The 15,473-nt window shown below is 41.5% G+C and overlaps 2 protein-coding genes across 2 annotated transcripts; both read right to left on the reverse strand.

The window, feature by feature from the left end:
- Positions 1 to 11,777: 11,777 nt before the first annotated feature.
- Positions 11,778 to 13,481, reverse strand: LOC141281527 (uncharacterized). The gene is made up of 2 exons (XM_073813388.1): positions 13,356 to 13,481; positions 11,778 to 12,850 (listed from the first exon to the last, which is right to left on the reverse strand). The coding sequence occupies exons 1-2, from the start codon at positions 13,461 to 13,463 to the stop codon at positions 12,044 to 12,046; spliced, it is 915 nt and encodes a 304-aa protein (XP_073669489.1). The 5' UTR covers positions 13,464 to 13,481; the 3' UTR covers positions 11,778 to 12,043.
- Positions 13,482 to 13,495: 14 nt separating this feature from the next.
- On the reverse strand, positions 13,496 to 15,258 carry LOC141281486 (CGG triplet repeat-binding protein 1-like). Its single transcript, XM_073813272.1, has 3 exons — positions 14,980 to 15,258; positions 13,638 to 14,129; positions 13,496 to 13,531 (listed from the first exon to the last, which is right to left on the reverse strand). Exons 1-3 carry the CDS (start codon positions 15,256 to 15,258, stop codon positions 13,496 to 13,498), a joined length of 807 nt encoding a protein of 268 aa, XP_073669373.1.
- Between the last annotated feature and the right edge of the window lie 215 nt (positions 15,259 to 15,473).

Below are 15,473 nucleotides of genomic sequence, written 5' to 3' on the forward strand. Positions count from 1 at the left end.
AAGGCTGGATGCAGGATACAAACGTGGAAAGATTAGATTCCACGCATATAGGAACACTTAGCAACAGCTTGCCGCGCACACGCAGGGTGCCAGTTGCACACTGTGTTTGGGAAACTATGCTGCTGTGTAACGCAGGAGTGTGGGCAGAACGTCACCGTAGTGCAGGGACGTTATGAACTCCTGAACTGTACTGCACAGTGCGCAACGCGGACGTGCATGAACAATGTAGCGGAGCGATCCGCTATTGGGCACAGGATATGTGCTGTAGATACACAGAACTGTAGAAAGAGCCAGGGTCTGCAGCCGCTCGCTGTTGGACACAGCTGGATACAGAACTCAGCGGAAAGAGAGACATATTCTCATACACTGAAACACAAAGTAATGGCCAGTTACATACTGTGGAAAACCAAGTGGGTCTGCAGCAGCTCGGCGCTTGGACTGAGCTGTGCGCAAAACCCGAGCAGAAAGGAGTGACATCTCCTTATGCACTGAATACGTAGTAACGGCTCGCCGCGCGTGCGCCGGGTGCCAGATACATACTGCGTGCTGTGAACTTGGATTACTTAACTGAAACGCACAGAGCGTAGCACCGCTGTGTATTAACAGAGAAGTGAGCTGTTGCACACCGGCTTACGTGTATTGACACACATAGCCCGTGCATAAATGAGTGTAATCTTCTTATGCACTGAAACACATTTAAAGGGCTCGCCGCGCGTGCGCCGGGAGCCCCGTTTCATATTGTGTGCTGTGAACTTGAATTACTTAACTGAAATGCACAGAGCGTAGCACCGCTGTGTATTAACAGAGAAGTGAGTGAACACTGTTGCGCACAGGCTTACGTGTATTGATATACAGAGCCCATGCATAAATGAGTGTAATCTCCTTATGCACTGAAACACATATAAACGGCTCGCCGCGCATGCGCCGGGAGCCCGTTACATATTGTGTGCTGTGAACTAGCCGTGAGGAATGCAGGGCAGAACGTCACCGGCTGTACAGTGACGCTGTGAACTCCCAAATTGTACTGCACAGTGCACAACGTGGACGTGCATGACAAAGTAGCGGAGTAATCTTCCGTAGGGCGTATGCATACGTGTTTAGGTACACAGTGTAAAACCATAACCACAAATAATCATGGCTATGACACCATTGTTTCAAACACCCATGGGTAGTATAGTAATTATGGCTTGGTGATATTAATCAATACACCATAAGACCATGAATACACTTTACTACAATTTCATAGGGGTAGGGTCTGCAGCCGTACGCTGCTTGACGGGACAGACCCAGCACTCGGAAAATGGAGAGACATCTCCTTTAACACAGAAACACTTGCAACAGTTGGCACGCGCACGCAGGGTGCCAGTTACGCATGTTTTTGCGGGGTGACCGCTGTATATCACAGGCGCGTGAGGTAAAATATCGCCGAATTACGGGGACATTGTGTACTTCACCTACTTCATGCATTCTGCACCGACGTGCAATACATGGCAGCAACCCGCTGCTGCACAGCTGGGGCATAACGCTTTAAAAATATGCATCCGTATCAGCTCGTACTAACTAGACACAGAGCGAGGACGATGCAAGACTACATAACAGTTACCCCCTTCGTTATGTAGCCCGTGTGACGGGCATATTTGCGAGTAGGGTTTAATGTTATGTATTAAACATCGGAAAGGATCGCTACGCTGGGCGAGGGATCCCACTCGATATAATTTGCCTTTTTTCTCTCCGTAGCGCGTGTGTAACGGGCACAACGAGAGCGAGGCCGGGCGCTATGCGCTGTGTTTGTCCGCAGGGGGTTATAAATCGTATATATTATACATATTGGTTCCCCACGTACACATAGTGAACTGAATAAATGCTGCTTGAATCTACGACGGTCCGCTGTGTTCCAGCGGCCATCAGACGCAACACATCAGAGCCCAACAGCCAACACGAATTCCCGTCGTCACCCGGAACAGCCAGGGGGACGCGAAGAATTCCAGAGCATTGCTGCATGAACCACACACGCTGAGGGCAATGTTCACTCTCTATTCACGCTGTTTCGTAGCTGATAGCCAAGTTGCAAGCAGACCCCTCACCGTATTACGTCACGCTCGACGGCATACGTAGCCTGAGCGCGCGCAAGGAAAGCATGTGCTTCGCAAGGCAAACCGCTATAAACAGGCACATTTTTGTCCGAAACCCGTGAGAATCGGCCAAAGTGCGCTTTATTGTACAAGCAAGACACCAAAAAATGATGCTTACTCTAGTAAATAACAGTGAATAGCAGCGCTTGTACAGGCAAAACGACTTGTGAAAGGGTTTTGCAATGTACAAGGGGGCGCGCGCGCCGTGCTCGTCCACGACAGGCCCCGCTGAAATGAGGTCTGTCATGTCCGAGCAGCGACCGTAGCGCGCAGGGAAGCGGCCAAAGCACGCTGTGTTAACATAATACCGAGAAACCCCGGGATTTAGTTTATTGTGAATGTATTGTGCACACTGTGGCATATTCCGCACTGCATATGTGGGGAAGGGATGCTTATGCACGTCGCCGCCCCGCTTCCATAGCCTCGGCTCGGGGGAAGCTTATAGGGCGGGGTGTCTCGCACTGCTCGGTCTGCCCTTCACTGTCTGCAGCTCGTGTGTGACGAGCACATTCAAGAGCGGGCTGAGAGCTGTGTGCTGAGACGTCGTCGACGCACCAGAGGTTTGGGGGCACTTGGTGTTCTCTCCAGGTTGGCTGCGACCCACCAGCGGCACGCTGGCGGCGGTGGTCCGCGGCCGAGAACACAGTCACGTGCGAAAACCTCCGGCGATTCTCTTCGCTTACCTGTTTTCTCGAGGAGCGAAGCAATATTTCCGCGTAAATGTCAGCCGGAACGCGTATAAGGGACGCGCCTACGTCCGTTACGGGTGCGATATTCAACGGCGACGCTTCAGTATCACGAAGTGAAGAGAAATGATCTGTCGATATGCCTTAGAGACAGTCGTTATATAGCGGCGAAAGCCACGCCTCTATACGTCGTCATGACAGGCATTAGCCAGTACACTGGCGTTGTTCTATAAAAAAGCTTCAGAATCGGAAGAGAGGAGGACCTCTCCCATAGCGTCAGCTACTGACGCAATGTCGAGAGACCGTTCTCGAAAGGGAACTGCAAGCGCAGAGGGACCAGTAGATGTCGGGTTATTTCAGGAAATAGTTTTTCTCCGTATGCAACAAGTCATTTACAACTGGTTTATTTTACACACAGAGACAGATTCTGCACGATTTATTCATATTTGCCGTTCATAAACGTGTGTTTTTCATTGTACACCACTGTTTGCAGACTTGCAATGCTTTTGGCAGTATTTCAGCGCAAAAACCGTGCCAAAAGTGTAAGCGCGGAAAAACTGATGTCAGATGCATACAGTTCATACTTATTTAGTGTAAATATGAAGTTTCAGTTTTACAAGACATGAATTACACTTACGATTAACAGTACAATGATGCAAAACTTGTTTCCTTATGCTTACAACTTGATTTACACCTTCACAAAATTGGTTTTGCGCACGCAAATTTATTTTTTGCTTGCAATGTCACGTACACTCTCACAAATATGATCCTGCGCATGCAAATCTTTTTGACGTTATTTTACCCTCATACTCACTAAATTAATGTACAACTAGAGCATAGTGAAATGTAGGACCCATTCAAACAAAGTAATGTTTTACTGTATTATGTAGACATAAATTATTCTGCTAAAATTTTGCCTGTATAGCTAAAAAAAATCTCCCATGTTTACTGTGTAATATAAACTTATATTTAGGGGTACAGTGTGAAGTGTGACTAAACATGCATTAATAATTTCATTTATCCCTTTACGGTTTAGGCAAGTACATCTAAGCAGTTTGTTGATGCGGCCTGCCAGACGGATCGTCCACCTCCACGTACATATGGCACAATGCTGTCTATAAAGAATCTATCACATCCATTTAGAAGCAAAGGTTTGTAAATCTGCAATTTATATGACTGTTGTTATTCTTCATAGTACAGTTGTAATTAGTTGAAATGTCTTGAAATGTTTTTTTTTTTAATTGGTGTAAAAAAATATGACAGAGAATGTCTGTTTTGAATTATCAAAGGCACACAGACAGACATTGCCGATGTTGGCATTGGCACCTCAGCTGTCAGAGCTTCAGGACCATTGCATACATCAACACCGCACAAAAGACCACGTTTTGAACTGGAGGAGAAAGACGATGACCCTTTGGAAGGTAGCTCATCTGTGATCGTTACAGATCCACAGGATATCACAGATGGTCCTCAACACTCACTTTGACCGAAACTGAAGATTTGACGTGAGTTACATGACATTTAACAACCATTTTAGGATAGAACTCATACAAACCATTTATATATTTGTATTAATTAATTTTTTGGTCCTTGCAGAATGGAAAATTCCGCTTCGACTCACAAAATATTAACATACATTGTGTATGAGAATTGCCTACTGGATTTATTTGAGTTATGCCCAATGTGTCAACATCATTCTAATTTAAAGACCAGAACCATGGGCACACACTTAATAGTTGAGCAAAACTGCCTACGTTGTGAGTTCTCAAGGATAGGGCATAGTCAACCTATTATTGGGTCTACTCCTGCCGGAAACCAGCAGTTTACATTTCAGGAGGCTCTTTCTTCAAACTTAAAAGGGTAATGACATAAACTCTGTGTATAAAGTATTTCTATATATGAAGTTTTGTTGCTAGGTTGTAATCAGATCATGCTGATGAGTATATCTTAACTCTTCTCCTATCTGACTTCAGATCTTCAAGGCAATGCAACTACAGCTGTTCAGCTACACCACCTTCCGAAGATTTGCACAGAGATATATCGAGCCTGCCATCGTGTACAGGTGGTAGACATTGCAGGATACCGAGCAGCTAAGACAACAAAAGAATGTCATACTAGGAGGTGACATGAGGGGTGACTCACCAGGTTTGTAATCATGAATGTATGTTTAATTGTCTAATAATGTTTTGTCATGGGGGTTATTTTAAAAGCAATGAATCAAGAATTGTTATACTTGTAAAAGTAACAAATGTATTGTTTTGTTTTGAAGGTCATTCTTTAAAGTATGGCACCTACACCACTATGGATCTCAGGAACAACAGGATTGTTGATCTTCAACTTGTTCAGGTTAGTGAAAGGGTCAGCTGGAAAATTCTAGACGTTGGGGAAGTTTTCACAATGTGAAATGAGGAAAATAAATTTTAGATGCTATTGTGATAAAATTAAATATTGTAACACATGTCTTTGAAGAGATGGCACTGAAATACCTTGCTGTGCGCAACTTTGCTAACATGCGCAACTATGCTTTTATTTTTATTTCAGAGCAATGAAGTCGGTGGGAGTTACCACATGGGGAAGGAGGGTCTGAAGAGGAGCCTTTCTCTTTTGGAGGAACATGGTGTTACTCTGGATAGTGTTGTGACAGACCGCCATCCGCAAATTCAAAAATTCCTGAAGGAGACCAGGATCAAACACTACTATGATGTTTGGCATACAGAAAAGGATATGGTCCTCTTTTTTGGATAAAGGGAACAACACAACAAAAGTACAAAAGTAAAAGAGGGTCCCTGGCCACTTGCAAAAAGTTTGTTTGGCTAATGACATTATAAATGATCAATTTACAGTTATTATTACTTATCATTAATATCAAAACATAGGCACGTAATAAGATGTACTTTCTAATTGTGAATACAATACTATATTCTTTAGTAGTATTGTATATACATTGTAGTATTGGATTTACATTGTATATTTGCATAACAGTGAAATACATTTATGTATTTTTAGGACTATTCAAAAAGTTGGTCCTGATATCAAAAAACAAGGACTGTGACATACTGAAGAAGTGGCATGCACTATAAAAAAATCATGTATACTGGACAGCAGCTTCCTTGACCTCAGGGCCAGAGAGGGTGGCGAAGTGGATGTCTATCCTTAATATCCTTAACCATATCCAAAATGTCCACATCCATGAAGACCCTGTTTTCCCTTAAGTGTTTGCATGCCCCACGGACATCGGGGGACAAAAGCAAATTGTTGAAAGCAGGTCTGTTTTCTTAATTATTACTTGAAATGTAAAATTTGTATTGCTTCTGTTCATACACAGTATAAAAATCATCACAATTTTCTACAATTCTGTCTCGTAATAAGCTCGTAATAAGTCTCGTTTTGTTTTACATGATGGGACAGTTTGTAACAAGTCCCAATTACAAAATCACTGAAAATACAGTAATATTGTACTCTATTGAATTACTCATTTATGTTTTTTATAGGAACAGAGCCATTTTGCAAATTAGAGAAGGCATTGACTAATACCAGAATATTGAAAGATGTGGAGAAAATGAGCCCTCACCACCAGATGTCATCGCTGGAGTCTTCACAGCGTGATCCTACGTTTTGCACCCAAAAACGTGGTGTTTCCTTTTCTTGGAATGTTGTGCAGGTACATGCACCATTGGAGTTGCAATACTTATATGAATTCAATTCATACATTTTATTAAAGATTTAACTTCAAATTTATGAGTATTATTTATCTTCTACAGACTGGCTGCCATGCACTTCAACGAAAATGCTGGGCGCCCACAAGCAACCACCTCAACTGGTGAGCGGCTGTTTAAAGTTAACTTCCCCAAGGCCAAAAAAGGAGAATGTACTGCGAATCCAGTAAAAGTAGATCCAACATACAGTAGGAAATTAGCCCTTGTTTAATGCATTGTGGTATCACTTATAGCCTATTATAAGAACAGCGGTATAGCCTAAAAAAACTACACTCTCTCCTGTTTCCGCACACATCCAAAGTTGTGGCCGGACATCACAAAAACACGTATGACAGGTTTTTCAGGCAAATAAGCTGATCAAGAGGTTGTCACTGAAAGGACCTGTCATATTTGTCATGATGTCGGGTCACCGGAGTGTGTAGCCAGCTATAGGGCCCTATTTTAACGATCTGAAACGCAAGTGCGAAGCGCAACGCGCAAGTGAGTTTGTGGGCGGATCTTGGGGGCTGTTGCTATTTTCCCGGCGGGAGAAATAACTCTTGCGCCGGGCGCAAATCAATAAGGGGTTGGTCCGAAGTAGGTTCATTATTCATAGGTGTGGTTTGGGCGTAACGTCAAATAAACCAATCAGAACGCTATCCAACATTCCCTTTAAACGCAAGGGCGCAAGTTCCATGGCGGGTTGCTATTATTATGACGGATTTACCAGGCGCACGCCAGGAGCGGTTCACAGCCGAGGAGACCGACGTCCTTGTACGGGGGAATCTCAAGCTTGCCAGCATAAATCGGGCACGCCGTGTAACGGGAGGTGGATCTGCCTCAGGACCTGACGCCAGCAGAGGACATCGCTGCGTCCACCCTCACCGCTGAAAGGGTTTGGGGGCTTTAAAATCGGACCCAAGAAACGCAAGGTCCAACCCCAAAGTAGACTAACAAATCAAGTTCATATACATTAAGGTTTCTTATGAAAACATTTAAATTATTATTTACATAAAATAAACGTAATACAGCCACACAACAAACTTATGAAAATATTTTAATCGTTATTTGCATGAGAATTTTTTAACGCAGCCACACAATAAATAAAAACTATCACCACAATGCTCACCACTATGATTCCCCTTATCTCGTGTATTAATATATTTTAGTGTAACAATTTATGATTTGCAAAAATAACTGTTGCATCTGTGTAGATTAGATGCAAAGTGTATGCGCGTTGTGCAAGCTATACGGTCAAGCATGCGCCCTTAAAATAGCATAATGAACAACGCGCAACTGACTTTAAACTTTTTTTTTCTGGTCAGTGGCGCAATTGTTTTTTGAAACTGCAAAATAGCATCAGGGATGGTTTGCGCCGGAACACGCCTCTTTTTTTGCGCTGAACCGCCCAGGGAGCGCAAGTTCATTCCATAGTTTGTCGACGTGCGTCTGTGGAGGGAAAAACCCACTGTGCGCCGTTGCAAAATACGAATGATACATGCGTCACTGACAAAGTCAATTGCGCTGGGTGCAAGATAGGGCCCATAGAGTTGTCGTCCAGATTTGAGGTAGCAGTGCCACATTTGTCTTTCTTCTTCTGTGTTTTGTCACATTCTAATTTTTCAACTTCAAGTGCTTTGCCAGATCGTCTCGTTCACCCGCACCAACACTACGAATGTATGCCGACAGTTTCTGAACTTTTTTGACATGTTTAAAAATTATCGGGAGGTTGTGAGGTGCTCGTAACCTGCTCGGCTCGGCTCGTAATTCCTCTCACACGGTGCGAGCCGCGACCATACGAGCATGAACGATTTGCTCCCGAGAAAAAAAGTCCCTACGGCAGCAAAAATCGCACCGTGTACGCCCGCCTTTAGAACACCAGAGACCCGGGTTCAAACCCAGCCAAAGTTGGTCACATAACAGCGATAATGCAGATGAATCTATGTTTTTGAAGAACATGGCACTGTTTTACCTCAAGTTACAGGTAAAACATTTCCCCATCATCTGTAATTTAGTCAGTAATTGATGGGCTGCAGGAAAAACATTATATTAGCCAGTCATATTTGCTTCACAGACTAGGTGAAAAATTTTCTATGCTTGGAATGTCTGAAAATGATATAAAGAGTGTTGTTAATGTTTTGAAAACTGATGATCTTTTTCGAAAGTCTAATACCCATGCACTGAAAACAAATAAGAGGAGAAAGTTTTTCTATAAAGAGAATTTTAGGTTTGTTTTTGGATCCTGTCCCCATCTGCCTTGGGAAAATGATTCTGGCAGGGAAAGCTTTCCTCAGTATATTCCCATTAAATGTATGTAGATTTATAACACTATAAATATACATTGTATTATCTACATTTTCTCCGTTAATACACACATACCATAAAGATCCATAAAGACACGCAACATATTTAAAATCCTGCACTTGGTAGTTTTTTCCACAGCATTCGAAGTTTGTTATTTAAATTTGCGTGCATGTTTGTTTGTTTGTGACAAGATCATAAGGAGTGCATAAGGACACTACTGTCATGGTCTTGCCAGACCCTTGTGTTAGATTACGGTCTTATTCCATATGGCAAGATCCTGGCAGTACAATGTTTTGTGTGGGGACACGTGGATTCATATTATGTGTTGTTGCCACGTGTTTCCAGTGTCTCGTCACTTTTACCCCGCTCCCTTGTGTTCTCCCGCTTTGATTATGTTATGATTTAGACCTGTTCCCCATTTGAGTTGTTCCCTTTTTAATGCCCTCTCGTTCTCTGTCTTGTGCTCGATTGTTCGTCTAGGTCAGGGATTCCCAAAGTGTGGTGCGCGCACCCCCAGGGGTACGCGAGCTCACACCAGGGGGTGCGCGAGAGGAAAAATGTAATGGCGGTCTGTTTCTTTGAGTGGGATTTTTCCATACAATAAATAAATAAAAAAATGAACAGTAAACATTTCCTTTGTAATTGCTTTTATTTTAAATAAAAAACTATAATTAATTAGTTTTTGATTGAAACGTAGAAGACAGCTGCTGTCTTTTTCTATGCATTGCTCTTCTGTTATGCACTGCAGCCGCTAGAGTTGCATGCCAACTCGTTTCATTCATTCCATATATATTATAAATATGCTTAACTGGATGAAATCAGGGAAACTGTCAAGTGTGGGACTTCTTATGATACAGTTGTTAGTCACGAAGGAGGAGAGGGACCAAGAGAGAGATTTTTTTATGGCAAAAATAGAAATAATGAAATGTGACGAGACATGGGCATGTCTAATGCACAGGATACGCGAGCAATGTGTTTTCATGCATGGTTAAAAGATCGCCAATGAATTATATAATAAAATACATAAATACTTACAAAGACACTGTAGAGAACTTAAAAGCTTTCATTTAATTTTGTTTTAAACTTGAGCTGTTATAATGAATCTGCAAACTATTATACACCTTTTGTGCGAACAGTAAAGGCTTTCGTGAATGATGGGTCTGCACGTTACGCACGCATCTAGAAGGAGAGCGCACTGGTAAACATGAGGAAACTCTCATATATCATCTATTAGCTGACGGCAGTAAGTGTACGTTTTTACCATGTTAAACTCGAATGGCATCTACTGTAAATATCACAGTGGTTAAATGCATACACGGGGGCGCATAATCTACGCTGAGCGTAGCTGCGTCTGGTCGTAGTTTCAGATGGTGCAACACGCGTAAATATTTTTCACAATGTCAGACGTAACGTTAGCTAAGCTCGACGTAGGACTTACACCCAACTTCTTAACGTCCGGCTGTTGCAACCGGCCCCTGGTTATTTGCTCATGATTAAACATGAGTGTCACGGTAGGATAAGTCCATCGTGACTTTCTGTGTTGTGTTTGTCTGTATGACTGAAGTGTGCGTGTCTGATCACTAACGATCTGAGTGAGTGCAAATGTGCATGATTGCTTTACTCCAGCTGGCGGTGGTTACCCAGACGGCATATACTCACTCATTCTCTCCTCTCACTGCCAGATGATTACGCTACGTGTCTTACCTGTGTTATCGTGTTCGTGTGTTCCTGTGGTCTCGTCTTCGCGTGAAGGTCTGCCTGTTTGTGTATCCGGTTTCATCCGTCAACCTGACTTCACCCACGAGCACCAGGATTTGTCACCACAGCCTTTGTCTGTCTTACCATTTCAGTCCCTCCAGGATTTCGCGGGCCTTTTTTGTGATTGTTGCAGCCTAAAATGCATGATGTTGCGGCCACTTTTCTAAAAAGTTGCACTGAAAGTTGCGATGTTTATTTTTAATAGGTAAAAACAGTAAAGGTATAGAGATTTTTACTTAAAGTGCTCAAAGTATGCTTTTTGGCCTTTTCCCTTTCCTTTATTGTGTTATATATTTTTTGTGTGCATGTTAAAAGTTTACAAAGTCAAAAACCCAAAATCCACCCCATAGAGACTTACCATATCCCACATAAAACACTGTTCACCATCTGCTCTATTGTACACAGCCTTTACTTCAAAGACAAACGTGCTCACTATGTAACACACAATCTAATGACAACAAAACCACAAACCAACCTTTAAGCAACATTATAAAAAGGCAAAACAAATGATTTTGACACAGCAAAATCTAACAAACAAAGCTCTATTTTGAAACCAAATCTGCTCCTGCAAAAATGTAAATGTGCTGAACCTCACAAACACATCAGCAGCATTTATGTTGAAAGATTATATAAGTGCAAAAAAAAGTTTTCAATTAGTTAATTAGTTAAAAGCCTAAAGTTTAAGTGCACAGCCCTTTACAGTAAACACAGTACAGGCCTAGTACCATTTCATAACATTGATACTCTCATCTAACTAATCAAAAATAACTTTTGCTTTACAGAAACATGCTAATTGAATTTATTTCTGCAGATATGTTAACAAAATAATACTAAACCCTGCATCCTTCTACCATAACATAACACTGATACCACTATGGATCAACAAATATGCAGAGCAAAACTGTATATCAGTATACAGTAATTATAAAGAAAACAAAAAAAATTGCACTGACCCTGCTCCAAAACTAAAATGCATAGATAACTTCACAGTATTTATGTTTCAATATGTCAATACCAAAACAATTCAAAAACAAGATTTGTAACCACACACTGTACCTGAATGCATACAAATACAAGTTAAATACTATAAAATGCTTTGAAACAATTAACTCGCTACATAAATAAAATTGAATTGAATCAAAATAAATCTTACTACACAAGCCTGCATAGTAAATCTTGATAAATATTAAAGCTTCCCTTGATCTTAATCCAAACAAGATCAGTACATTTATCTTCGTAATGAAGAAACTCCATTTTTGAAGATATTAATGACAAAGCCTCTCTTCAATCACATTATGAAAAAAATAACACATTAACCCAGTTCAAAAATGTGCATTGAACTATACAGTAAACATTAAGCATCAAGTATTTTGAAAGATGCCAATAAACAAAGAACAGTTAAACAAAATGGCATTATGCAGGGTAACGTGCATCTGTCTAGTCTGATATCTAGTTTTCTGAGATCTGACTAATCCTCAATATCCTCCATGTCCTCCTCAAAATCTTCCTGCATTTCAAAAGCTCCACTGGTAAGTCTTTGGTTGTGGTATAAGAAGACCAAGGCTTTGAGGTTGTTGTTTGACATGGATCTCCTTCGGCTGGACAAAACCAGCTTATATATACTGTTGCTGCGTTCAGCATCTGCAGAGTTCACGATGACATCTTTGTATCGTTTGGCCAGGACACTCAGTATGGGCAGCCTTTCCTGCAACCCATCCCAGAAAACATCTAAATCCACCACTCCACTTGCTGAAGCTCTGAGTGCAGTTGGACCTAGATGGGTGAAGTAGGCATCAAATTCTTCTGTAGGAACAGCACTGAAGCCTGGAATGTATTTGTAGCTGACCACACTCTCATCCATAAATGCAGTGTGACGAGGATCAAAGACCCTGACTTCATTCAGAAAATGAATGGCGGGTTGTCCATCTGACATGTACTTTTTGAGTTTGTCCTCTGCATTGTTGTAAGCCTGTTCCACTTTGTTAAGGATGTGGTTCTTTATAGCTAAAGTCAGGTCAAGTCCCTCAAAGTACTGGGCATATGCTTCATACTGTAGTTGTGCATTTGCCAAAATGTGCATGTGCAGATCCTCAAGGTAGTCAAAAACCTTGGTGGTTACGGGACGTCTACTCTGGAAGATGTCCAGAAGTTGAATTACTCTTCTGCACTTCTCTGACATGATGCATATCTCAACCTGCAGACTTTGAGCCATATCTGGATCATGTAGCATTTCATGGAGTCTCTCCACACTCTGAGGCGTGCTTCTGCCACAAGTCTATGGAAAAAAAAAAGAGTAAAAAAAGAGAAAGAAAATTGTGTTAATGCAATCAACCACAAAAGTTGCTTGTGTACCGTACTTTCCGGACTATAAACCACACCTGAATATAAGCTGCATCATTTAAAAATGCGTCATTAAGACAAAATAACAAGTCAAAGTGGACTATACGTTGCATTTATTTAGAAAATTATTTCACAAAATCCGAGCCGGGGTACTCTGCGTTCGGGCCCATTTCCGAGCTCAGAGCCCTCTCCCCGGACAGCACGCCAAATACGTTTACTAATTTAATCTAACCAACTTATTTGTAAGTGTGAACTTGTGAAAAATAGCAGACAGATCAGCAGGCTGAATAGATGTCTGTAGGTTAAAAGTAATACTATAAGTTATTTAAATGATAAACCATGGCTTATAGACAGAAAAATACGGTATATGTGTGGAGGTAAAATACAAAGTAAATCATGTTTTTAACTAAGAATTTTAACAATAAATCTAGCATACTTACATCCACTTCCATCTCAATAAACTCCTTGTAGAGTCCGAAATGTTCTGAATGGTACTGGACTGCAGTGAACCACGAGTTCCAGCGCGTAGCACATGGATTTGGAGACATCGTAGCTTTCTTTCCTGTTGGTAGTTTTTTTGTCAGGTATTGAAGATATCTTCTTTTCCGGGAGCCAGCTTGGTAGAACATTTGTGAGAAACACAGCATGAATGCATTCAGTTGGTCAAAAGGTCTCCAGAAGGCACTACCTATCAGGTTCATTATATGAGCCAAGCATGTCACATGAATTGAGTTTGGGAATAAGGATTGCAACGCAGCTTTGTAGGCCTTTTTCATATAGGCCGCGTTGTCAGTGTTGAACACCACAACATCATCGTTGTCTATGTTGTATTCGTGTAGACACTTGACAACCGCCTTAGACACTGTGGAATGGTTACACTCCTCAAGAAACACTGTGTCTGCAAGGTATGCCAATATTCTCTCCGAAACATCCTTCTCCAGCGGAGCAATTAGGATGTTTAGAACACATCTGCCCTCTACGTCTGGAGTTTCGTCAAAAATCACAGCAACAGGCTTTTTAGCTACAAGTGTTTTAAGGTGCTCTTTTTCTTTCTGGTATACTGCTTCCAGGTAATGTTCCTGAAGCTGGTGAAATCCAGGTATGGCTCCACCATTTATAACTTTCTCCCTAAGGAATTTTCTTAAAGCTGGATGGTCACTTTTAGAGAGCGGAATGTTTACAGCAGTGCAGGTGGCAACCCAATCTTCACAAATCTAAGAGAAAAGGAGAGGACAAATACATCATAATACATTCCCCTAATTAATACACAGTACAGAAAACTTTCCAAAACAAGTAAAATATATAATTTATTTTAATTTTACTTTTGTATCTCCATGTCCTCACACACATCAACTGATTTCAGTAAACAACACATCACAATTGATAGAACAGTTTTATCAAAAAGTTTATAGACAACTTATAATTCATCAATTTAAAGAACTAAAACCCATAAGAACTTAAACCCAAGTGTGGTTTTCATATTTTTGTTATTCAGCCAGTATACGTGGGTCTGGTGGACCTGTTGAATTTTTGGGTTTTAATTCAACACAATCAGAAATTTTATGTACAAAAAAACAACATGTTTACTTCATCCCAATTACAAGCAATATAAACAGCATAAATGGTAAATATTTTCTCTTTACCTTTATCACATTTAAGAATTGTAACCTTGTGTGAAAACAGCAGGATAAATAAAAGTCACTCACTCTCACATGCACGCACACACTTATGCATGCATCACAAACACAGATATGTGGTTTACGGGACTCCATCTAGCATAATGGATTTTCTAATGTACAAACTGTATAATCTATACCCTTACACTACCCCAGCCCTAATCCTTCCAATCATAGAAAACGTTTGCCATTTTTTAAATCTTTTGTAAACCGTGTCCTCATAAACCATATACAGGAACACAGAGGCGCACGTGCACGCGCGCACACACGCGCGCGCGCTTCATTATACCAACAATACAGTTACCTTTGCGATGCTAGTCACTCGGTGACAACTACAGTACATTATAGCGTTACCTCTTAACATGCATTGTATATAAAGCCAGCTTACCTTAATCCTCTCAGCGCTTGCAATTGATCGGGATGCCACTGCCTGTGTCACCGTGATTTGTCTTGTCTTAGAGCCTTGGTGCGTTTCTGACATCCTCCGCTTATGTTTCGCGCTGGCAAAGTGTTTATTAATTGATGATTTTCTTTTGTGTTCAACAACAATATTGCACATCCTGCAAAAGAGTTTACCCCCGCTTTCATACAGGACATCTGGGAACTGTTTTTCGCGGTCCTTAGCTGTTATTTTTGTTGGTAAATGCGAGACGTTGGCTGCACACATGTTTGCTGCGTTTTCTGAACTAAACAGGAAATGTGTTTGCTGACGTATGACGCCGCTTTGCAGAAGACCGCGCTGATTGGTCAAAGTTGCAGAAAAGTTGCGGTGATTGGTCAAAATTGTAAGTTGCACTGAATTCGCGGGGATTTTTTGAATTTGCGTTAATTGTTGCGATCGCGACATCGCGAAATCCTGGAGGGACTGCCATTTCAACCATA

The sequence above is a fragment of the Paramisgurnus dabryanus genome, chromosome 23 (assembly GCF_030506205.2).
Source record: "Paramisgurnus dabryanus chromosome 23, PD_genome_1.1, whole genome shotgun sequence".
In the NCBI taxonomy this organism is placed as follows: Eukaryota; Metazoa; Chordata; class Actinopteri; order Cypriniformes; family Cobitidae; genus Paramisgurnus; species Paramisgurnus dabryanus.